Source organism: Indicator indicator, chromosome 17, assembly GCF_027791375.1.
Source record: "Indicator indicator isolate 239-I01 chromosome 17, UM_Iind_1.1, whole genome shotgun sequence".
In the NCBI taxonomy this organism is placed as follows: domain Eukaryota; kingdom Metazoa; phylum Chordata; class Aves; order Piciformes; family Indicatoridae; genus Indicator; species Indicator indicator.
The window spans coordinates 8,511,539-8,537,521 of NC_072026.1; the positions used below are offsets into that span (position 1 = coordinate 8,511,539).

The 25,983-nt window shown below is 38.9% G+C and overlaps 1 protein-coding gene across 1 annotated transcript in view; it reads left to right on the top strand.

The window, feature by feature from the left end:
* Positions 1-25,983, top strand: part of AFF2 (ALF transcription elongation factor 2) — a 331,562-nt gene that overhangs the window by 185,071 nt on the left and 120,508 nt on the right. Inside the window, exons 7-9 of the mRNA XM_054388853.1 lie at positions 20,380-20,466; positions 23,143-23,179; positions 23,434-23,485. Coding sequence (XP_054244828.1) covers positions 20,380-20,466; positions 23,143-23,179; positions 23,434-23,485 — 176 coding nt within the window. The remainder of the gene's footprint in view (positions 1-20,379; positions 20,467-23,142; positions 23,180-23,433; positions 23,486-25,983) is intronic.

Here is a 25,983-nt window from a genome sequence, read left to right on the forward strand (position 1 = left end):
CCCTGCTGGAAAGCAGCTCCACAGAGAAAGATCTTGGAGTGCTGGTGGACAGAGTTCTCCAAGGAACAACAATGTGCTCTTGTGGCCAAAAGAACCAATGGTACAATCTTGAACATAAAAAATTTCACCTCAACATGAGGAGAAACTTCTTTACAGTGAGGGTGACAGAGCACTGGAACAGACTGCCCAGTGAGGTTGTGGAATCTCCTTCTCTGGACACAATCAACACCTGTCTGGATGCATTCCTGTGCCGACGCCCCTGGGCGATCCTGCTTTGGCAGGGGGGTTGGACCCCATGACCTCTGGAGGTGCCTTCCAACCTCTGATGTACTGTGATACTGTAATGGCCATGGTGGTATTAGGTCAGTGGTTGGACTTGATGGTCTTAGAGGTCTTTTTTAACCCAAAACAATTCTATGATTCTTTATTTTCCTCCTCCCTTGAGGAGAAGTTGCCTTAATTCTCCCACTCACAGACTGGCCCACAGTATTTCTCCTTCTTCCCCCAAACTACAGTTGCTCATCGTTCATGATTTTGTTAAAGACCCACAAACATTTTTTTCCTGGGAGCTCTGTTCTGTGGTTGAATAAAGAAAATTAAAACAACTGCTCCAAACTGAGAATGGCTTAATTGCCACAAGATCATGTATCAAATAAAAGGGGAGTGAGCACCAGCTGCATATAAATCTGCCTTACTTTAAATGTGAGATGGACTTTTCCTCAGACGCTCTAACTTTGTGGTCCCCTCTTGGCAGTGAGATTTTTCTAGAGGCAACTTTTCTATCCACTAGTTCCTATCTGGGATTTAGGTTTTTATCCTCATGAGTTGTTACTCATCTGTCAAGCTACATTCCTGCCAAACAACCTGCTGGTTTTCAGCGTAGAGGAGATAACATTTCAGTGGGAATTTGTGCCAGCCTCGTGCTTACCACTCAGAGCAACTGATGCAAACTAACCCAGACGTGAAATGTTGTGTAACAATTGATGCAACTTGCTTGCAAAACATGGACTTATTCTTGCTTATACAGTAAGATAGACTTCTCAGTACTGATTGCAATCCAGACATCAATAGTTTGGGAAACTTGCTCCTGGTTTGGTGTCATGGGTTTAACCTACTGAATCTGCTGATGGGTATTCAATACCATGCTGCCCTCATGCCAGCTTTACAATGAAAGTGCTGGCTGGAGCCAAAGCATCATGGGGTTGGTAGTTCAGATTGTAATATGAGAGGCTTTCTGTTCCAGTTGCTGCATCCAGTTTCTGGTTTGGAGTGCTGGCCTTTTCTGCTGGGCTGGCTGCAGGCTTAGGGATGGTGGAGTTGTTTTATGGCTGCCTTCTGCTATGCTCTTCTGCAAAACAGGCTAAGCTAATTGTACATTGGATTGTCTCATTAAACTCCTTGTCTCATCCCAGGGCTCTTTTTGTTCCTTTCCCTCCCAAACTTTGTGTGGGAGGCTTGCTTGTGAGAGCTGACAGTCTTAAACCAGGACATTTAGGTACACATATTATCTTGAGGTGCTGTAGATATCCTTCTGGGCTGCTGCTGTTGCTGCAGAAGTATGTTGGACCAGCAGACAAGCATGGGGGTGCAGACCTGCAGTAACAGAGGAATGAGTATACTTCTGCCCGTGAACCCAGCAACAAGGAAATAAATAAAAGTTTGTTTGAACCCTCAAAGTGATAAGTGGTTTATTACCTACATAACACTAAGGAAGCAACAGCAAAGAAAATGTTGAAAGGTTGTGCAAAATGCTTGATACATTTTAAATGTCTTCTTCCTCTGTATACTTCAGTTAAGTTCGTTGATATAGTGGGAATGAATGACTTGCTAGCTGAGGAAAGCAGTTTTTTTCAGTAAACAGCATCAAAAGAAAATGTGATGTAGCAAAATTCAAGAATCAATCATCCAGATGACAGTTTTAATGTGGGAACAGTGCATATGAACTCCAGGAAACAGAAATGTCTTTTTTCTAATCAAGAGAAGGTGATCCTATTTCCTGCCCCATGACTGTAATTTAATTTAACAGAGGCAGAATATCCTGAGCTTCTTTCTGAAATCTGCTGAGATGGATGCAGGACTTTCTGTCATCTTCAGAAGATGAGGATGAACCACACAGTCTCTGGCTGCAGGCAGCACTTCCTATCACCAGCAGGCTGTTAAACTCAGGAGGTCTCTTGAGTTGGAGAGAGCAGGGGTTTGGCAGGTTTCCATGTCTCTGGGGCTCTGTCTCATGTAATGGGCACCCAGAAAAAGGATACAAGTCAGCAGATCATTCTTGACTGCCAGGTGAATATGCCTGGAGGCATCCCTTGTGCCCAGCCTTGCCATCCAGCCATGGAGCAAACCTGCCATCCATGGCTGCAGGCATAGCCAGAAGCCGTCATGAGCATATCAGACTGCCTGTGCCATGGAGCAGGTGTGGGCTTGGCACACCACAGGTGAGTGTGGGGCCTTGGCCAGGGTTTGTCTGGGGTGCACTCTCCTTTCTATGTGTGCAGCTAGGTAGGTTTGTGTGATGTTACATGGTGAGAATGGCTTAGAGTGCCAGTAGTGTGGCTGTGGGCAGCTCTGGGCACCAACAGGCTATCTGCAGCCTTCTTGTAACCTGTCTGCAAGCAGGCTGCAGGATGCCAGCAAGACAGTGAAGCGTATGAAGGCAGCAGATCAGAGAACAACATCTGGGGCTGCCCATCAAAAGCCTAGCAAGCCCCAGTCCCAGTTGGTTGCCTTCAATGACAGATTCACATGGTGCTGAAGTACACGTGCAAGTAAAAGTACTAACTTTTGTCAATGACTTTGTCCTTCTCAAATTTAAAATGCAGAATAAGCTAGTGGGAAATGTGTTTTGGTTGCATGTAGAGTATGTACTTCTACTTGACAAAGAAAATAAGTAAAAGAATGTGATGCACAGCAGTGGTCAGAATGTAGCCTTCTGACTCCTCATTGAAGTCCAGTGTCTGGAGCTGGCCTGCTCCAGATGAAAGGATGACCCTTGGTTTCAGCAGTGATTTGTGCTTTCAGAACCTGGATTAAGTTCCTAGCTCTGACAGATACTTTATGGCCTTTTGGGGTCATTTACATAGGATCTGAAGAACCTTTATATATGTGTACCTCAGCTCCCTCAAGTCAGTATTCCCAGGTTAAAAATAAGGCTATTAACATTTCCTTCCTGTCAGGGGTGTTGCAGAGGTAAACAAGGATTACAAGACAGTCAGGTTCCAAAGGCAGGCAGATGGGGCCATCACAGTGTGCGTTTTGACCAACCAAACCATTGGCAGTGACTAGTAATTTCTACTCTTGGCTGTGTCTGCTGCTGAGCTGTGCATTCCAAGGTTTTGGAGGAAAGGTGATGCTGCCTTCCTCACCCTGACCCTGCCAGGCTCCCTTGAGAGCATTTAATACCTTGAAGTTTGCCTTTTTTTAATTTTTTTTTTTTTTTTTTTTTTTTAGCTGAAGGTATGAAGGGACTTCAGTTTCACCCCTCAGAAAGACACAATAACTCTTGAAGGTTATTTTCCTAAACTTACAAGGAAGAGGGACCCAAGCTAAGATCTGTGACCTCTGATTTTACAGAGCTCTTTTTTCAGGCTGAAGTTGATTAATGGTTTTTGTAATTGTAGAGGTTTGCAATTCCTAATCTCTGTCGTCTTTCTTTCATTCTTCTCCGTTTCTTTTCTTTTCTTTTCTTTTCTTTTGTTTTGTTTTCTTTTGTTTTCTTTTCTTTTCTTTTCTTTTGTTTTCTTTTCTTTTCTTTTCTTTTCTTTTCTTTTCTTTTCTTTTCTTTTCTTTTCTTTTCTTTTCTTTTCTTTTCTTTTCTTTTCTTTTTTCTTTTCTTTTTCTTTCTTTTCCTTTCTTTTCTTTTCTCCCTAGGAAAAAGGGTTTAATTGAGTTTATGGTCAAAAATTTCCAGCTGAGGGGAAAGGTCATGAGTCCATTCAGACCTCTGTGTCTTCAGAGACAAAATTTCACAGTCCTCAGATATCCTGAAACACTTAGCCACTTATGTCATCTTGTGTAAATGCTTTAAGGACTGTTCCTAATACTATAACCAAAGGTTAATGACAGACCAGTCTCCTGTTGATTTTGCTTTTCTAACCAGGATGGCTGAGAACACTGTTAAAAATAATTATTAAAAATAAATAATTCCTTGTTGTACAACTGAGGCCAAGCTGGAAAGGTAGTACAGGAGGACTGAGTTTAATACAGCTTGCTCATACCAAAATGAAAGATGAAGATGAGTACGCTGGTGGTTGGAAGATTTTTTTTTTTTCTGTTCCAAAATGTGGCTTGTTTTTTTTAAACCAACAAAAATGGCTTTGAAAGTGTGGATAACGTGGAAGACAGGCAATCAACAGTGTGTGTGTAATTCACATTTTAGTAATATGGATTTAAATTAAGTTGTCACTTGTTATGTGCAGCCATTGAAAAATGAGTTCATTGAAATGTTGTGATACGAAGTGCAGATGGGACGGGAGAACTGACATTTTAAACCAGCCTTCTGAAGCTGTTACTTGTGCCACTTGTAGCAGTGCTTTACATCAGTGTGCCTTGCTGTCACTGCCTGTTATGTGACCCATCATGCTGGTCCAGGCATAGGCGGGGCTGTAGATGTGACACTAAGGGTGAACTAGCAGTGATCCTTTTTCTGTCTATAGAGAATATAGAAGGGACCCCCGTAGCATTGGTTTAGCTCTGGGAAAAGAGGTCATAACCATAAAACATTACACAGGATGGAAAGGAAATTTTATTTAACTACATTTTCTTGAGGACTTGTACTGTCAGTTGGAACTTTGGGCTAGGTGTTTAGGCAATCGATCAGATGTGATCCCACAGGAGTGAGGCTCTGGTCTGTACACACTGAGCTTTCATGTCTGTGTTGCTAACCATCTGGGCAGGCACTTCTGTCTAAAAATCTGTCTCTGCTTAGAGGAACAAAAGAATTCTTGTGGGTTCATAGATGCTGTAGTAAGGCATCAAGTAACTACATGGACTTCTGATGTTATGTGGACAGATATGTTAGTAATTAAAAGCTTTCTAGTCTGGAAGCAAAACAAATTTTAAATGTAATTCAGATTGTAGTCAGTATAAAAATGATTGGAATTAAATGAGCAAAGTCTATAATTTGAATGGTCTTCTATTCTTCTGGTGACTAGATCATGTCTAATGACATTGGAGAATATGTAAATTGATCAGCAGGTGAAAATGCCCTTGACTGTGCAAATTGTGTGTAGTATTACCTTCCTCATGCCAATTGAAAGCACTAATGAGTTTAATATGTATCATCCATAGCTGAGGTGAGCTGTTCACGAAGCAAAATTAGACTGTAACAGATACAGCCCATTATTTGCCCCTCAGTAATTGTTTTCTCTTCTAAAATACAAACCAACATTGAAAAATGATGCTAAACCTAATGATAATAATTGTGATTTGAAAAATACAGGTATGCTGTCCAGTGTGGTTACAAATGCACTTAGTAGCTGACAGGCAGTTTAAATATTTTCATGTGGTAACTGGGGGCTTGGTGGGGAGGACATGATGTGAATTTAAAATGATTATCCAGACGTCATTGGACAAGTGAATAACGAGCTGACTGGCCTAGTAAATCATGTGAACCTGTCAAATGTGGGAACACGTTGGGGAGGAGATGATGTCAAGTAACAGTAACTTAGCAACCTGGCATTTAGCTGTCCAGAGAATGAGTAAGAGTAGCCACTTTTAAATAGCTGAGTAAATAAATGAATCCCTATATGTCTTAGGTATGCTATAAAAATAGCCCAGCACCGTATGTTTTGTGTCAAGCTGCTTCTTTCTCCAGGATAAGGTGATTTATTATTTCTATTGAAATGAAAAAATGGATTGAAAAATTAACCCATGTGTAAATGTGTGTCTGTGGCCTTTGTCCCTCATCTGGTGTGCAGCCTTTGGAAGCGTGTAAGGCAATGTGTTGCAACTGTGGGGTTGTTTTTCCATTTTGACTTTACTTATGTACATGAAGATTTGAATGGATAAAAAAAATAATTTCTTAGCAATTGCCAAGCCATTGCATTTTCAACTCTCTATCAGCATTTTCTCAGTGCAGGCAGAACCAGTTTCTGCTCTCACATCAAAATAAATCAAGGGGTAATTCCACTGACCTCTGATCTCATTTGAGTTCATTGAATTCTTCTTCTTTCCACGCTGGTATAAATTGGCAGCAGCTCCCCTAACCTTGCTACTGCTGTTATTAAATAAAAAGGAGTTACCCCTACATTACTTTAGGTATACCTAGAATCAGCAACTAGTCCTTCACTTTGATGACTCTAGATGTAGTCTCACTCCAGAAAGTGGAAATGCTGAATAGTTCTTTGAGAACAGCTCACTCCTGGTTTGGCAGTTCTCACCTCAATACCACTACAAACATTCAGCAACAATTCCAGAAAGGTCAGAAGAAGCCTTTTCCCAGCATTTTGTGCACTGTCCAGCTGTATACACACAGTCACAGTGAGATCAGTAGTTGGGAGTCATTTGAGGACAGCCTGCTGTAGGCTTGAAGTGCAGAAGGCTCTGTCAGAGTTATGGAATGCAGCTTTAGGTCTTCCCTGTCTGGAGCAGACCCTTAACACAGAGTCTTGCCTTGGCCACTGTGAGTTACACCTGAATAAAGTAAAACAGAGTTATCGAAGTTTTCGGCCATTCACTTTACAGTGACAACAACATTATGATGCCACCTGTGGGAAAGGCACCTCAGGAACATTATTCCAAAACTGTCTATATTCACTTGAAGGTAAATAACGTAGAAAACTCAGAGCTAACTCTAGGCTAGCTGAGTAGGAAGTTGGTATGTACTCAAGTACATAGCTTATGCTATTGGGTTTGTAGGCCAGCGTTGCACTGCTGGCATGGTGCAGGTTGAGTATGAGAGGAATTCACTTGTAACGAAGATATGTACTCTAAATCTGCTTTGTGCTGCCAGATCAGTGCAAAGCAGACTTCATGCTGTTGGGGAGGTGACAGGGAGAAAAGGTTGACTGTCTGATCTGACAAATGCTTGTGGGTGTGCAGTGTCTCCTGTATTCGGAAGGTGGTGTTTTGCACCTGCCTATTACAGGGATAAATGCCTCTTCAAGATGTAAGGCAGCAAAAGACTAGACCTTTGTCAGGACAGAGAAGCAAGGTCTGATTCCAGCCTGCAGGCACATTTATCAAATAAAGATTTATTTTCATAGCAGTATTAAAGAAAATTACTTAGCAAAGAACTTGGAAATGTAAAATCTGATCACTGTGTGGGTCTATTGCAGCCTGTCTACACTGTAATAAAAAAAAAAAAAAGAAAAAGATTACAAAAGGTATTCAGGAAAAGAGAGAGAGATTGCAGTGCATCGATTTTGAACTCAATGTTCAATTCTGTTTTTTTTATCTCCTTAACTATAATATTTAAACATATATTTTTGTACTGCCAAACTGAAATATTGGTGGTATTGGTAGTATTATATAATTCTGTTATCATGTCCAGATTTACCATTGCTACTGCAGTTACTGTAAAGTGAGCTGACATCATAAGAGTTCAGACATATATTACTGCTCCCAAAGAGAATTTACACACTCTTGTGAGAAATTAATAACTAAAAGAGAAAATGTTCTTATTTGTTTTCCAAGTCTTTCAGCATAATTTTTGCACCAAAGCAACCACTTTTAGTTTCTCTTCCTCACTGACAGTCACCTCAAAAATGATCCACTATGTAATAACATAGTGCTCAGCTGATTCAATAGTCTGTTATCATTAAAAAAAAATCTTAAGAATATACAAAATACTTATTTTCAAAGCTAGTGCAACCAAATAAATAATTCAAGCAAAATAATTTTCTTAGAAGAAAGGATTAGAAGTCTTGCAGTTTCTCAGATCAGATGCACCCTCTGCATCATTTAAAAGTGTTGGTCACTTCATATGTTTTTTCAAATACCTCTAAGTTTTGTAATTCCAGAAATAACTAGAAGTGAAGGAGACAGAAAATGGGGGGAATCAAGTTGATGGGGTCTTGTAGTTGAGTGGACAGTATCACAAAACTGAGATCCCTACTTCAGATTTGCAGACTCATGGGACCTGACTTCCCATTCCTTTTCATCATTGTGTATAAAGAGTAACTCTCTTATCTTTGAGTGAAAGTGTGAGAGAAAACAGACCCAAGGAATGTGGGATGTCAGATCAACTTTGACCTATTGTGTGCTCCCAGGAATAAAAAAGGCCCTAAGTGCTGAACTCGATTGAAAATTGTAAACATTTCTGCACTGTGGTAGTGTTTGCCTCTAGCTGTACCAGGTATCCTCCCTTAAGGACCTTGTGGGCTGTACCAGTTTGATTAAGAACTTCAGAATCTGTTGTGTGCCTGCCCTGGAGTACACTGCCAGTTCCAGAGTGCCTGGTAGCAGTGGCTGCTGGCACAGTGTGCAGTGTGGTTGAGCACAAAGTCCGTCTGAAGCTCCTCTGTTCTACATACACATCTCACTGCCAAGTGAAAAAAATCTAGTCCTATTTTGAAATATAGGTAGTAAAATATTCCTCTGGTCTCAGATTAATCATTTCTGTTATTTCATCTTGTCCTGTCAAAATGAAACATGGTTAAATATGGGCATTGAGTGCTTAAACTACTAGCAATGTTACCTTTCATTTAAGTAGATTAATAATGTGTACTCTACATAACAAATTGCTTTAGGCACAGTATGAAGACATTGAGAACATATTAAAATCGAGTTAGGCTTTCTGAAATGAATGCTTGCTTTAGAAACAATTCTAGTTTGAAGTGACAAAGTCTGTAGCATCTTCTGTGCCTCTTTATCTCACAAAAGGAAAAGGCTTCATTTTTGCAGCCCTGAGGGCAAGTATTGTGAGTCTTAAGCCCTGGCAGGAAGCCTCCCCATAAGTTGGCACTGCTGAAGAAGCTGATGGGGCCTCTAAAGGATAAGTTGGTCATATGTGGTTAGATAAGAGAAACGGAGCTAGGAAAAGACTAGACACACTTGCAAGGTTGGAAGGTGTAATTAAATGAATCCTCAGAAAGAGTTTCAAGAATTTCAAAGTCTCCTCTGAAGTTTCACCTGGCCGTAACAATAGAAACCTTTAAAAAATGTGCTTGGTGGTTACAAAAATGTATCAAGGAACGAACTAGAGAAATGAAAAATCAAATAAATAAATAACACACCACCACCACCCCCCCCAAAACAAAAACAAACAAATAAGAAAAAAAAAGAACCACAAACAAACAACCCCCCCCCCAACACCTGACCAAAAAGTGGCTAGAAGATACTTGAGGCATACTCAATTTCACTGCTTTAAATACACCCACCATGCTGAAGCCTTTGATGATTGTCTGCTCTTGTGCTCTTAGAAGGAAAGAAAACAGGGCAAAGATGATACCTGCATTAAACCTGGCAGTAGAGCTTTGGATTACACTGTTAATTTTCAGAGGGAATGAGTGTAAGTATTCTGTTACAGCAGATACCAGCAATATTTGTTTCCATTTTCTTCATGTACTGCAATCTAAATTTAAGCCAAGTCACTCCTAATCTTTTCTCTTGAAGTAAGAATACAGATACTATCAGACCTACCAAGTATATACCAAGAAATACTTATTCCTGACAAACCACCTGGATAAGCAAGTCATTTCTCCTTTCAGGGAATCAGAGGATGACACACTCTCAGCCTTACTGGACTCCATGGGTTTTGTGGAAACAACTTAACATGGGAAGGCAATCTTAAGTTACTGATCATTCTGTAAAGAGAATAGTTCTGGAAGTCACCTTTTTGCAGGGAACAATTTATGTCTTTCCTACGCTGATCTGTAGACTTCAAGATTGTGGTGCAGCATAATCAGTGGAGCTCTTTCTGCAGGTATCTTCCTTCTTACCTGTGGAGATCATTTCAGCTTCAGAATGTACCACTTCACACCTGCTAGTAAAAGACTGGTATGGTCCACCTTCCTCTCTCTTTGAACATCTTCTCCAGAAATGTTTGAATACATAGACTCAGATAAAATGTTCTACCTTTAATCTTCCTGTATAACCTTGAGATGCCCCTTCACTCCACAGTGGCTCTTTCCATGAAATGAGGAAATAGAACTTCACCCACACTGCCATTGCACTGTGAAGTTAAATTGGTTGCTAGCAAAATGCATTGAGGCCCTCAGCTGGAATTATTGGTGTTATAGCTGTGCAAATGCAAGGCTCAAGCAGATATTTAAAATGATATTGCATACTGTGGCTTATCCATTTCTATAGAGACTTTCTAACGTTTCTTTAAAGAAAGGGTGTCATTGAATTTAATGTTCTGAGAAACCTGGTGAACTTCCAATCTCTTTTAGTGATACATTTCAAATTGTGCTTATAATTGCATTTTACATTGAATATGTGGGTTCTTTTCAATGTCTTAATACAGTACATGAGTTTGAATACACCTTTGAGAAGAATGCACACTGTGGCCGCAAGACAATTTTAAGCATTTTCAAATTGTCACAGTAAAATTGTCACATTTGTTTAATTAGCCTGTAGATCCTGCCACATTGACTTCTGTCAGCTCGCATAACCATTTCGTTGGATAGCTAGAAAATCTGACCAGAATGTTGGATTTTTTTAATGATTTTTTTCCTGTCGTGCCAAGGAAAGCAGCCATGCAGGCACCCGGCCTTGCAGAAATCAGCTGAAGAAAATGTCCGGCTGTAGCATTAGAAAGGAAGATGCTTTTAGTAGTTCAAAAGCATTGAGGTCCTTTGTTTGACTGACTACAAACTACAAAAGTGATTACTACCCTGGAATAGGTTGCCCAGAGTCGTTGGGGATGCCCCCTCCCTGGAGGCCAGATTGGATGAGGCCTTGGGCAACAGAGTCTAGTTGAGAGGCAATCCCTGCCCATGGCAGGGGGGGTGGAGTACATGATCTCTGAGGTCCCTTCCAACCTAAGCCATTCTGTGATTGAAATAGAAATCTGAAGTTTGGACAACATATTCAACTTCTACATGCACTGTTTATTCTACCTGCTGCAAAGTGTTACCGTGTTGTCTTCCAGGGCTCCAGTATGGATGTCACTGGAAATCAAATGCTCGTCAGGTTACAGCTTTTCTTTAAATGCTTCCTCTATTCCATTCTGTGCAATGCCTAAGGAAATATTTTGGGTGAGAGAGATGGAAATAACATCTAAGCGATGGACATAACATCTACTAGTACTTTGCAGGGTGAAACGGGAGCAACGTGGACACACATGGACTTGGGAGACTTGCATAAGTTACTACTAGGAGGGGGGAGAAAAAAGCAGGGTAGTATTCACTGTGTTTGCAGCATGCTGAGTGGGTGATTTAAGGCACTGGCCAAATTTCTGGAGCCAAACTGGAAAATGGCAGGTTCTGCAGGAATGCTTTGAGATCTGATGGAGTTTATTGCATGAGCACTGAGTGTTAGAAGCCCCTCTGGGGTTTGTAGTCCATTAATTTCTTTGCCATGAGTATATCCTGCTAAAGAATATGCTGTTTGTGTACCCCAAGCTACAGTAACCTTTAAAAATACTATTCTGAGCCTCAGAGAAAAGAACCCAACCAAACAAAAACCAAAATAAAACAAGAAAACAACCACACCCAAAACAAACAACTTTTGTTTAGTTTGTAGGAGAATATTCCCAATAGTATTATTTTTTTTAATCAAGCCAGTTAATCCCTTCCTACTTACTCCAGTATTTTATCACTTGTAACCTCCTGAGACCTTAATCTTTACGCTATGAGGTCTGAGCTGCTTATTTCTCTGAAAAAAAGGAATGTGGTACCAAAGGAGTGAAAACTGGTGCTCAGATTTTTTTGAAGAGCAGCCTCTTGTTATTGCTGAGTTCAGACAAAAAACAACACTACTTCAACAGTGAGACGTTCACTGGAGGCTTCTTTCCATGAAAATAGTTATCACTCCTTTTTTCCTTGCCAGTTGAGGCATTGTTGCTTTTAAAAGAAGTTGTCATGATCTCCTCATTAACATTTTTCTAATATGATAAGTGTAAACTACAAGAAAGCTATCGTGTTTGAAAGGATACAGGAACCCTGAGGAATGTTGCACTAACTGCTTGTGCTCTTTGAAAAGGCTTAGACTGGGAATCTGACTAAATGTGTCATTCTGTCTCCTTTGCAGCAGTGTTGTCATTTTATAGTGTCTTTCACTTACAACACAAGTTACCCTTCAAAAAGAATGTAGTGTTACTGCTTCAAGCCTTTGTATCTCTCCAGCAAAGTGAGATCAGCAACTCCTTTTGGTAATTGCTTGAACATCATAATACATTACACTTTGTGCTAAAAAAAAAAAAAAAAGAAAAAAAAAAAGTAAAGTATTTGGCAGGTTTACTCCAGTTTGTCTTTGTATGATAACTGGTAATTGTCACTGCTTGACATCAGCTGGAGTTACAAATAGCACTAACTGCTTAGAGCTAGCTCACAACCATGGATCTGCTGGGTGGTCTTTTCTTGGGCTTGCTCCAAGTTTGTTCCAGATTGCTCATATGACCCCTGATAAACTCTTACTAATGAACAGTTTGCTATTCTTTTTTTGGCCATCTAGAAGCAAGATAATATGTGTCATTGTCTGGTAATGTATATATATATATATATATATATAATTTTTTTTAATGCTGGAGCACCAAACTTACTACATATTAGTGCTGCGGCTTTTGTGTCCTACTCACTGTTTTTCCTGTGGGAAAAAAAAAAAAAGAAAACCAGAAAGTAGTGTAGTGTTATGGACTTAGCCTTTTTTCAGCTCTGTTTTTAGGAGTCAGTTTCTTTCAGCATAGCTGGTTGTCAAAAGATGTTTAAAAATGCAGGCATGGGAGGAGGATAAATTAAGCTGCTGTGTAGTCTGAACATGCTGATTTCAGACATTAGGACCACTCTGTGTGGGACCAAGCACCCTCAGCTGTTGTATGTCTTAGTGGCAATTCCAAGTATTTAATGTTCCCAACCTCAGACTTAGTAGCTTTGTAAGAAAGAATGAGCTGGGAAACGTGGGATCAAATGTGTGCATGTGACAGTGGGAATCTATGTACCAGAAATACTCTGTAGTCTCCATACCTTAAGGGAGATCAAAAAAAGACCTCAGTGTGTTTTGGCTTCATTTTTCTTTACTCTTTAAGCTGGTTTATTTGGGTAAGGCTGACGTGCCAAAAAGTCTATGTTGTATCAAAACATCTTCTATAACACAGATCCATTTTTTTCTGCACCTGTTTGCTTAGCAGGAGTGGATCAAAGGGGAGCATTGGCATGATTTACAGGACACACAGATGCAGGAACAGACCTGCTTCAAGGCACAAGTGAGGAAAAGGAAATCCAGACTGAAATGTTTGTTCTTTTCCAAAGGCTTGAATTACTATAATAAATGCCAGGTCACTTGATAGAGTTTCAGGTGACTGCTTAGGTCTTTTTGTAAGAGAAGAGAATGGGTCAAGGCAACAAGGCTTCTACCTCTCTGTTACAAGCCAGAACCAAAAGCATATTTTTAGGCAAACATACTAAGCTTTTAACTTTACAATAAAAATCAAACAAACAAAAAGAAACCCCACAACAACATGCCAAATTAGAGGATCCAATGGTCAGGCTTCAGTTTTAAGTTTTCTGTCTCTCCAGGATTTTTTGGCCTCTGATCGGGCTGGCTATGTTGTCCACTCAGGATTTTCCAGCCAATATTCACTGTTCCATATTTCCAGCCAACATTCAGAAGTTCTACCACTGTCCTACACATTTCATCAGACAAAATACGAAGCAGTCTTTGCCCTCAAAGCTTTCATAGTCTCTGATGTAGTCCTTGGGAAGATAATTCTACTCCACAGGGGAGAGTGCATTCTTACAGCTCTAAGGGCTAAGCAGGTTTTTAGCTGGGACACATGGTAGGGAGAGCATCACATAGATCAAGAAAAGGAAGGAGTGAAAAAGAAGCTTCTGTAAGGGCAGGTTTGAGCTTTTTTTATAGGTGTTCACTGTGTCTTTGCTTCAGCCTCAAACCACTGTTTTAATGGCATTACAGTTGAGACCATGCGAGAGAGAAATAACGTTAAAAATAAATGCTGTCCTAGCACACCCACTTAGGAAAAGCCATGCTGCAATACTGCTTGTGTGGTAAGCAGAATAAAAGAGATCTGGCAGTCTTGGTTTTGAAGGCAGAACCCCAGCTTTTGTAAAAAATTTCAATGTGTATTGTAGAGCAGTGTGTGGTATCTTCATTTCTTTGTATTTGATGAGTAACAACTTGGAGTTCAATTTTCATGAAAGCAACCCGTGGATTATGCAAAAGAATTCAGCTTTAAACTGAAATAAGTTGCCTAACCTTGTTTCTTAATTTCCTCCTATATTCTGTTTCAGATAAGTGATGTTCCTGTTTTAAGACTAAAGCTAGTGTCTTCTGCCACAAGTTGATGCTTTCAAATTCACGATGATTTTTAGACTCAGTTTCATCAGACTTCTGAGATGTGGGTTATAAGCTGGTTACCTGGGACTAAAACTCAGTGCACAACATAAAACTTCAGCAGTTTCTGTGCTAAGCCTGCAGAACGAGAGAAATTATGTAGTTTAGTAACTTAATTTTGCCTGATACTGAATTTGGAGATGTTATTATTTCACGATGTTGCCATAAATGGCTCCAGAAATTAAAAGCATTTTGTAATAAATTACATAGCTAAGGTCTTGTCATGTGACTACATAATTCACTGCTGTATTTGGTATGAAAAAACCATGAATTGATTACATCTGGCAATGTAAAGGAGATGGTGTAATGTATTGTATAAATGTGCACAGTGGAGTGCCTCAGGGTAGGTGCAGTCTTGTTTTGTAACTGTAAATTATAGTTCTGCTCTCCTCTTGGTGTGAACCCTGAGTTTCAGAGAAGAAAACAGACGATTCAAGACATGCTTTTTTGCTTGTGAAGCTCAGGATGGATGGAACAAATTACCAGATTCCCTTAAACAAGTGCCAGCAGTGAATAGTTTCAAAATACAGTTGCTTATTTACTTAGAGAAATGTTGCCAATGTTTTTTAAATTGCAGAGATGAAATTATATGTTGGTATTAGTAACTTTTGAAAGAATTAGCTTTTTATTACTTATTGTGCTTTTGTTTATATTATACTGTTGCACTGCCAGGATATTATGTTGTATTTAACAGTTCAGTGCATACTTCCTATCTCTTGGGGCCTGCATGAAAATTAGATGTGCCATCCCTGGAGATGGTTACCAACAAGGATCATTTTGAATAAATAAAACCAATGGGATATGGCTGTGCTTCTCAGTGGGGATGAGGAGCTGCCAAGAACAGGAGGTATTGCATGAGCCATACTGTCCACAGCCAGAGTGTGGCATTGTGTATTGGGCAATGAAGTCATTACTTCAGTTACTGAGAGGGACAGATGAAGGCTGCCTAGCTTTCTGGAAGTGGGTTGAGAGGTCAGTGCAAGTACCTGAATAATTGTGGGCATATTATTAACTTTTAGGACTCAAAAAGTAGTATTAGCTGGTGTTGACTGAATATTTAGTTCTGGATGCAGCATTAAAGAGATTATAGAGGATCAGAATTTTACCATAATAACTGCTCTGATGTTCTTGAAGTGCTTTGTGAATAACACAGCATTTACCACTGTCTGCCAGCATCCCAGGTGAATCCCAGGGACATCCAGCCTGACCCATTCTGGCATTTTGTGTTCCTGACTGATCAGTAGGTCTGTCCAGAAGGATGATTTTATCCAAATATGAGTGCTGTATTAGGACCTTTAGGCAGTTGTTCTACATGTTCTTGAAAATGCCAAGAACATGTGAAAAGGTGCTCAAGTGCACATGACCTGCTTGGGACTGAATTGAAGGACCATCCTTGACAGTGTGAGCCACATTTAAGATAGTTTTTAACCATATAATCTTTCTGAGGTGGACTCTGAAGAAATTGTTTTGATCTACTTTGTAGAGAAGCATCTAACCTGTTTCACAGAGGAGCCTTGGGAATGAACTATTATAGGCACAGCATGGACCATTTGGGGCCCAGGCACCAGCAGGGAGGTGAATCATTTGACAGTGTCAATTGTATAGACTGTGGTCACTTTTAGGATTGTGTCAAACTTCTCAAAGTGGAAATCCAGTGGTGGATTCATGTGGTGTAGCTTCATTACTCTCAGCTTGTTGAGCTGAGACACCTTCCCACTGTAATGGAGCATTGTTTTTCTTCACATACACAAGTCATTAATTGCCTTTTTTGCTACAACAGGAGGAAAATGTATTGAAAAGTGTGAGGTATAGAGGAGTCAAGCAGTACTGAGAAGAAAATATCTCAATACTGCTATCACTTTCTTTGTGGATTTCCAAATGCCAACAAAGGAAGAAAGGGAAATGTATGCTGTAACATTTATAGCCGACCCCTATTGGCTTCTACAGCAATTTCTGTATTCATTTTCACTGAATATCATTTTCATCTGTCCTTCCTCTTCCTCCATATATGGAAAGTATTATTAATTTACCATGGGAGGATAAGGAATGCATCCCATTCCCCTCTTGGGTAAAGGGAACTTATTTTCTGTGATTGATAAAACCTACAAAATGAACACTGTGTTTTTAGATCATGGTCAGGGAAATTATTGCTTTTTGCAAAATAAACTCAGGCTTTTCAATCATAAACTAACAAATGCATGCATTCTATCTTCAAATGGCTTTCTAATAGTTTTTTGGACAGTAGCAAGATGAATTCTACTATGACAAAGACATCATTGTAGATGCCACCACATTGTTCCTCCAAAACTATGTACTGAGTGCTAGCCACTGGTAGTACATTTGCTAAAAAATTTCAATGAGTACAAAGCTGCCTGCCTTAATATTTGTACCAGAAAAACTTTGTGTTGGAGGCAGTCAGCCCGTCACAGAGGGTTCTTCCTCTCTTCCTCTCTCAGGAAAAATTACATGATATCCCTTTCATGCTGAGAATTTTCTGAAGTAATGAAGTACAATAATCAAATACATATTCATGATTTTATCTATTATGTCCCTGTCAATACTGACAATGTATCAAAATCCCTTCCTCAGGAATCCTTTGGCCCAGTATAAAGCAGGCCATATTACTGGTCAGGATATTCCCAACTGCTTTTGCAAATTTTCCATTGTTTTATAAGGAATATAAATGAAAAGCAGCCCACAGATTTATTGCCTTTGTGTTCCTTTAGGCTTCAGTGTCATTTGCTTGTCCGCATATAAGCATATATCTATATATTCATTCTTCCCTCAGCTTTTTCCTCAAAGATGAAATAGGTTGAGATGGTTTTGAATTCAGTATGCATCACACACAAAATGTTACTACCCCTTATGCATTACTGGCTTTCTAGCAGGGAGAGTTTGATCAGGTTTGTATAAATGCAGAAACCAAAAAGATACTGTGAAACAAGACATGCTTTTTATTAAGGTTGCATTGATAAATAGTTAATAAAACATTAATAAATCATTAATAGAGTCTTTAATAAATGGTAAGTGACTTGGTGATCTTTATTCCATCAAGACAGTAGGTTGCTTAGCACCAGCTGTAACATCAAATTTGTAATAACCTTAGAATATGTATTCATCATACATTATTTTTTTTCTGAGTGCAGCTCTAACTACTGTGTAACAGAAAATTGGAGAAAGTTTAAAGCAAAAGATTTAGCTAAGAGTTAAAAGGATTGACAAGGGCAACTGACAGAGTATCACAGATAAGGTGTCTTTAGCAGCAGTGTCCTCAGATTACATTTACTGTTGGCAATGTGTGTAGAGCTGCTCTTCTGGCTGCCCTCTAATGACTTGGGCAAAGTATTGGACTTGAAACTGCCTTTGTGGACTCTAATGCTGTAGAAGACAAGCATCAGGATTGTTTTTTTTTCTTATGCCTTTTTGTGCATCTATCATCCATGAGAGAGGTACTAAGGGTAGTGTTTGACCATCAGAGATCTATCAAACCCAAGAAAAAGGCCTGGGAAGGGTCTTAGAAATCTCATCATCTACTGTACAGCCCTGTTCCAATGCAGGAACCAATTCTGCCTAAGTCATTCCTGACTGATGTGTGTTAATGTCTTCTTAGGTGTGTTGCTCCAAAGATAGAGTCTGTGTAGCTCTCTGAGCAATCTGTTTCAGTGCTGCACAGTCTTTACCATTACAGAGCTTTTTCTTATGTCTAACTGGCATCTTTCTGGCTGCAGCTTAAGTTCATATCCACCATAAAATGGGAGAACAGGTCCTTCTGTATTTGAAGACTGTTCTCAAGACTTCCATCACTTCTCCTAAGAGAAGGAGCATGAGCCTCATATCTTGGGAGATTTCAAATTAGATCAGGCTAAGCAGAGTACACCACAGGAAGGGAAGCTGCCTCAGTAGAAGCACAGAGAACATCGTCTAGCTGCTTTTTTTCCATAATGACCTCTTAGAGTCTGGCTCAGTGCTTTTACCTGTATTTAAACACACTGAACACTTTCTTTTGAACGAGAAGGAAATGATGGAAAAATGAAATACAGAGAAAGAAAATAAATCCTGAAGGTGGCTATTAATTTTAGGGTCTGGTTTTGTAAAGCTATTTACCCTCTGCCCCATATTCCCTGTACTCAGTTCTCTTGCTCTGACTTTTCCTTAGAAACCTGCAAGTTTAAATCCTTCCCTAGTCTCCTTCTTCCATTTAATTCATGATTTGGCCTTGTACCTCTGCAGCTCTTAAAAGCTTTGCTTGGAATATTTGTATCTGTGGTGATTCATTAGATTGTGTCTGCATGTGTCCTTCTTAGTTACTTACCTGAGGGCTTTTATAGCTGAAAAAAGCAGACTTAGCTGAAAGGACGAGCGTGCCTAGCTCTAATAAATAAAGCACATGGAGTCAATTAAAACAATGTTTAAATAATTTTCAAAAAGGAGGATGCCTGATGTTACTACATCAGAAGACCACAGTGACTTTTAAGCCAACAAACTGTGCAGGTTTACTTTCTCATATAATCTCCAGGTCTATAAAAAGATCCACACTTCTGTAGCAGTCATCTCCCCACTCCAACAGTCAACATGATTTTGGAATCAAATTTAAGTCCAAACCATGTGAAAATAAATCCTAACTCAATTTTGTGGGATTACAGTGTTTCCATTGAATTCCTCTTTAAAGCATTTCATATGCTTGGTTTTATTATTGTTACTTCCAGGAATTTCTAAATACTTCCAAATTTGGATTGATTAAAGTTTTTTTAACTTTTCCTGGGGAGGAAAAATAATAATGCTATCCCCTGTCTACTTTCCTAGGTATTTACAAACCCAGGTGTTTATCTATACAACTTAATGGGTGCATGCACAACACACAGAGCCTGAGCAGTTCTTTATAGTCATAATATATTAGAAGGTAGATATATCAGATTTCACAAGTTGAACAAAATAGAGCTTAGCAAGTACTTAGAGATGAGGGACCTCCAAAAGAAACTGGAACACAGCAAAAAATGGTGAAGTCATGTGGATGATTAAACAAATGACATCCTTTCTTCTGATTCTCCAAAGTAATGTGCATGTGCTTAAGGAACAGACTAGCAGAGAGTTAATCAGAAGGTCACATCTCTGCAGGATGTGGGGTTGGGGTTTTGTCCCTTCACTGAAAACAGTGCAATGCCATTTTTGCATGTCATTATGTAGCTCAGTAGTGCTCTGAGTGAGTGCAATGTGCAGCTGTGTGCTGGTCAATGTGGGGTTGCTGCCCATACATTTTGAAGTAAAGTCAAAACTTTATGATCATTCAAGGTTCTTTGGTCAACAGTGTTGTGGGACTTCTCTGTAGGCAGATGTAGGTATGTTTCTTTAATTAACTGTGCACTTCCTCACCATTTCCACCCATAGTGTGCATTTATACACTGAGCATCAAATGTCTTGGTTTGCATATGTGATCCTATCTGAAATTTTCTATTCATTAATTTTAATACAGTGACAATTGAAGTGCTTCACTGGAGCTAGCTGGTACCTTTGTAATAAACTTTGAAACTCCCAAGGTCACTCAAACGCATAGATCAGGTAGTCCAAACCTCACTGAATTGAGTCGGGATTTCTTAGCTTGTAATTGAATTTCCTCAAATGATAGCAGACTAATTTTTCCTTTTCCTGTTATTTTATGTTAAGGTGTCCCCTAAATGGGAGGTTGCTAGATTTGCTTACACTTCAGCCCTACAAGTTGGTATTCAGTAGGCAGCTTTGTAGGCAAAGAGAAACAACCAAACAAACATATAACAGGTTGCCAAAGAAAGTATTACTGCCTCAGCATCTACCATAAACCACAGTCATTAGAAGGGCAATTACAGTGGAGAATACGTGATCATTTTTTGCTCTCTTTCCTCCATGCAGACATTAATTTGTTTTCAAAACCATGTCTTCTTTCTTCCCTAGGAGATGACCCATTCCTGGCCTCCTCCTCTTACTGCTATTCACACTCCAGGCAAGGCTGAGCAGACCAAGTTTTCTATCCCAAGCAAGGTACAAGTAGGCTATTACCAATGACCTGATTAATATTCTGTTCTGTTTAATGTACTTTGATGGAGAGATAATTTTTGCAATTGGTTTCATTTTAAAAATTTTCTAAGGCTTCCTTTTAGTTGAAAATTCCTAATCAGGCTGTTGCTACTAGTAGTAGGACTGATTATTTAAAGCTGTAAAGTTACAGTGGAGCTAAAGTGAACTTTATCTCTGTTATTATAAGTACCATTTTGGTTGGTTGTTTTCTTCTGTTATTATTTGTGCAGTACAATGAAATGGTCATTTGTTCCTACTTAGTGGTTTGATTGCATTATGAGGCTTAGGCTGCATGGTCACATTATGGTGAGTTAAAATGATCCTTCATGAGAGCCGTGCTGTGGCATCTGTCTCAGTGCACAATCCAAGGGCACACAAAGCTGCACAGTGTGATCCTCTGTATTGGCCTTGGGAAAAGCAAGCACTCAGCACTTGCTGCCTCAGAAACACGTGCCTGGGGAGTACCTGCAGTTCACCTCATACCCAGTGAACTGTTCAGTTGTATGATTTGAATGTGCCTTTAGCCCAAATTCTGTTGCTGCCTTCTAGCATTGTTCAGAGATTGAGCTCTCGTTCAGAGATTGAGCTATCGTTTCCAGAGCTACCTTTTGCTGGGACCTCTACAGCTCTGAGATGATGATGTTTGGGGAAGGGGAGAACTTTCCTAGGGTGGGAAATCTACAACAGTGTGATGTGGAGCTAGATAAAAGTTTCTTATAACTTACAAAACTGGTATTGCTTAACATTATGCCTTAAACCCATCATATCCTGGTTTAGAAGCTGGAATGTGATTTTTCTCATAGTGATTTTATCTGTTTGGCAGATATTCCCATGCCTGAAACACAGCCACCATACTTATTTGGAAACCATATAAAATTAGGAGTATCTGTGGCTCCTTAAAATCACAAAGCCAGTGCCCAGAATGCCTTGTTTGAATGAAATGTGATTGTTACTGCTGTAGCACTGCCATTGTCACTGCAGTTAGCTGCTGCAGCGTTAAGCATCAGAAGTCATAATCATACAAGAGTATAATCCTCATTGCAAATTGGGTTAGAGTCAGTTGTTCCCATTTATGTGAAACCTGTCTGAATGCAGTTGCAGCAGAGGGGTTTGCCCACTCCACTCATTTATACCATCTCTTAATTAAGTGCTCAGGTTTTGATGAGCTCTACAGAAACTGGTCTAGGTCCTGCAGACAGCTGTGTCTCCGTGGGCAGCAGTATAAACATAGGTTTAGAAAAGCTAACGTTTTGGGTTGCTCTTCTGTTTCTATTAAGTTTGCTTTGAACTTTTAAGATCCACATCAGAGTTAATTTCTGAGCATGTTAAATGTTGATGCTGAAATTCTGGACCATGTCACTTCAATGCAAAATATAAATTAGATTTTTTTTTTTAAGATAGCATTTCAGGAAATAGGCAAGCACATAAATGTTTCCAAGTTCACTAGTTTTACTTTAAAACATACAACAGAAATTTCTCTTCACAACATCACATTAAATCAATTACAGCTAGCCAAATTATACATCTTAGACACAACGTGGCTAGATTTTGCAGCCACATAAACTGGGAAAAGTACTGTTAGAAGTTCTTAATTTAACTATTAAAAAAAAAGTATCCTTATGAGAAATGTGTATTTTAAAGTGTGATAAAAAAGGTGGAACTTATCAGAACAATTTATCCCTTTGACATTCAAATGTAAAGGGCCATGTTTACTCTTAGGGCATGATTTACTTCACAAGGGACTGACTGACAGCACAGTATAATATTAGGAACTAATAATGCCCTAAGAGGAAGTGCAGTGAGGGCTTTAATGACTTTAACATCTTACAGAACTAACACTTCCAGCAAAGTAGTGCCTGGCTGTAAGATCAGGTTGTAAATAACACCTTAATTTCAAATGATCAGACTCTGCTTGGAAGGAAAGCTGATTACAACCACTGTAGACTATAAAGCCTAAAGAAAAACTGAGCAAGAAAATACTGTGACATTAAGGAAGCAGCTTAGTTGTGAGCCAACAAGAATCCTGGCATTAGCATGCTTAGTGTTACAAACCAGATGCTTTGCTGTTTTCAAGTTGTTGTACTTCCATTGATTTCATTGGATTTGGACCAGTTTCCATCAGGCAAAGATCTACATCCTGCATCTTTATTAAATCCTGTGTGTCACAGTCCAAATAGAAACAATGACTATCAATAAAAGGTTACTGTATTTCCAAGCAGTGAGATTAAAAAAAAAAAAAAAAAAAGGAAAGAAAGAAAGGTAGTGTGCTGCTGAATTTAATCCATAGTTCCATTCATGGTGGGTCTAGATTGCACATGGTGGATGGCTTATACACACATGCATGGCCAAGCCTGGAAAAGGCTAGGACCACTGCATGTATAAATCTCTGCAGTGTCTCTAGCTAAGGAGAAGCTCTTGTCTGAACTGTGAAAGGGTCTTTCAGTGGTGCTGTCTCTATGGTTAATGTTTTTTTAAACTAATGTCACTGGCACTGCCTTAACAATCACATGATCCCTTGCCTGTACCATCTTCATCCCTGTTTGTGTCATACCAGTGTCCTTAATCTAGCAAGGCAAGATGTATCTTACCTTCTTCATCTTATTTAACTAATGTTGACATTTTGTGTGTTCTTCTTTATAGGACTCCCAACATCTGACCTCAGGATACAATGTACAAAGTAGGTCTTTATCATCCTAGTCCTAACAGGCAGGGTTGGGTTGTTGGGTTTTTTTCCTGCTTAACATCACTAAAACAAAGGCAAAAAAATTAATTTCTATGATGCTAAAGCAGATCAGTTCCACTTTTTATTACATGTTATGCATTGTGGCATGTTGTGAAACCAAGCATAATTAGATGGGCTGACAGCTTTGGATGCATTTTAATTCTACAGTAATCTTTTGACATTTGGAAATGTGTTTCCTTTGTTTGCAGAGTGGAGTGATCCAGCAGGAAAAGTTGCAACTAAGTCAGTGCCACAAAAGTCGTAAGTATTATTTCCAGCTTTAAATCTCATTTTAAATTTATCATAAAGAATGAGCTTATTTCTCCAAAGGTAACTAAAATCTAGCTCTGCTCATAATCTTGTCCTGGTGTTCAGGTGTTCTCAGTAGTCCTTAAAAATTAGCCATAAACCAGTTTTATGTTTTCAGTGCTTATTACTGTTTCTTCTTTTTAAGCATTAGCTAACAGAGATATGTGTGAAAGATGAGTTTATTAAGCAGAAATAATGCTGATTTTAGTTGTACAGCTTGCCAAAATTAAATCACTTTTATGCTTCTCTCATCAGATACTAAGCCTCTTACAATAGAAAATGCAACCCAATGAACAGATGATGCAGGAGTTTTAACATTCATACAGTGAGAGAGAGTAAAACACAACATACAGAATGATTCTGCTATCTGGTGTGGAAAAGCTGCTCCTGAGTTTTAAACTTTGAAAAAGCTGAAAATCACAGATGATTTATAAATATGACAGTTTAAAATCATGGAAGAGCTAATTCCCCATAGTGTCAAACCATTTTTTCTTTGGTGCTTCCTGGTGTAAGGCTGAAGTAATGTAGCAGTGAGTGAGTGACTGAACTGTTTTTCACTCTTTTACCCCAGGATCTCAAAGTAATTTACAAACAGGAATAGAATAATAACTTTGAAAAGGAGGTGGTTGTTTTTGTACTTATGAAAACATGTGGCTCTGATTTCAGTTCAGAGCTGCTATTTTTTAGTGTTCACATGTTTTAAACTACTGCATACAGAACTGCACTATCTTAACTGACATTTCTGTAAATACACGTGTTCATTTAAAATTACTTCAGAATCCCCTTAATCTACTAAGGACACAGTTTTAAGTAAATCCCTATAGAGGAAGCAAAATAAATGTGAAAAACCTACACAGGCTTATAAAATTAATTCAAATATATTGATTCTTAGTGCAAATTTGTGTACAGAAAAGGACTTGTTGGAGTTCAGCGATTTGTCTGTGGCCGTGTAAGAGATGTGGGACTAGAGTAGATGCAGCTGCTGAATCCATTGATGTTCTCACCAGACTCTAAAGGTCAAAGTCTTTACTCATACACTCAAGTCATGGGAGTACTTATTAAAATAAAGTTTGTTGAGTAAAGCTTTACAGAATTATGGTTAAACAACTAATTCAATTCTAAAATGAAAGATTTTTTTTTCAATGTGAGTGAGAATTGGATAGGAATCCTAATGATGGATTAATTTGCATGAATGCCATTTGTTTATGAAACTTGGTAACAAATTAGGTTTTGCCCTTTCATTTCCATTCTTTTTAAAGAATCTAGCCAACTATATTCACTGTTCTTGGTAACAAAATGGGTGCATTCATGTTGCAGAATATCTGAGTGATCCAAGCCTAACATCAAGCATGTTCCATTATATATATATATTAAAAAAAAAAAGTAAAAAAAAAATTATTGCATCTTAAAATGATTTTTCTACTAAAGCAAGTGTATTTGGATTCCACTGTGAAAAATATTTCAGTGAGTATACCATAAAATACAATATTTCAATAGTTTGTAACCAACAGTAATAGACTTGTCAATCATGGTTTATAGTTATAAGCTGAATTTCAAAAGAACAGTGCTTCAGAGCTCAGTGGTATATAGTGCATTTAATGGGACCAAAGCTCTCTATAGGAAGCCTGATATAAAACCTGAAGACACTGAGTACATTTTATGAACCAGTTGCTCTCTGTTCTGTGCTTGATCTAAAGTTCCAGTACTATCAATCAGATTTCTGCTGCAATGAACTGCCTTCTTATGGTAGGTGATAGGTTTTACACATGAGAGATCAGAGCTGCAATAAAGCTACTTTTATTTTTAGCTTCCAAATGAAGATCGGCTAACCCATTACTATCACTTTTTCTCTTTTACTGCAGAAAAATTGTTAAGGCAGCTTCTAAGAATTTCCATAGGGCTTTGGGAGGTTAGAAGGCAGTCCACTGTGAGACTTGGTATTACGAGGCCAATTTGTTTCTTTAGATCTGCATGTGCAGTTACCACCACTTTCACTGGGAATTACAGTACTTGAGGACATAATGAAATTAAAGCAGAGTGGGACAGAAAGATGTGATGGTGTCAAGTAGAGCTGGATAGCATGATCCAAATAAATCCTGATAGATTGACAGCTCCTGCAGTCATTGTATATTTTAATGATACAGTATTTATCAGATTGCAGTTGCATTAAGAAGGATTTAATCTTCCTAACATTGGTCAGTTTCAGGGGTATTGAAGTGCATGAATGAAATTACAGTCCAACCTATCCTCAGTAACATTTGTTGCTACACTGTCAACCACACAGCATGATCTGACTGAATTCCAAACTGTATCTCTAACCAGTTCCTTATATATTTCATAAGTGGGCTCTGTTATCTATTATTTCAGTTTGATCAAATCTGACTGAATTTAGGGTTGTTCATCTATATGCTTCATTAGATACCTTTTAACCTAGAGGCATTTCTAGATAC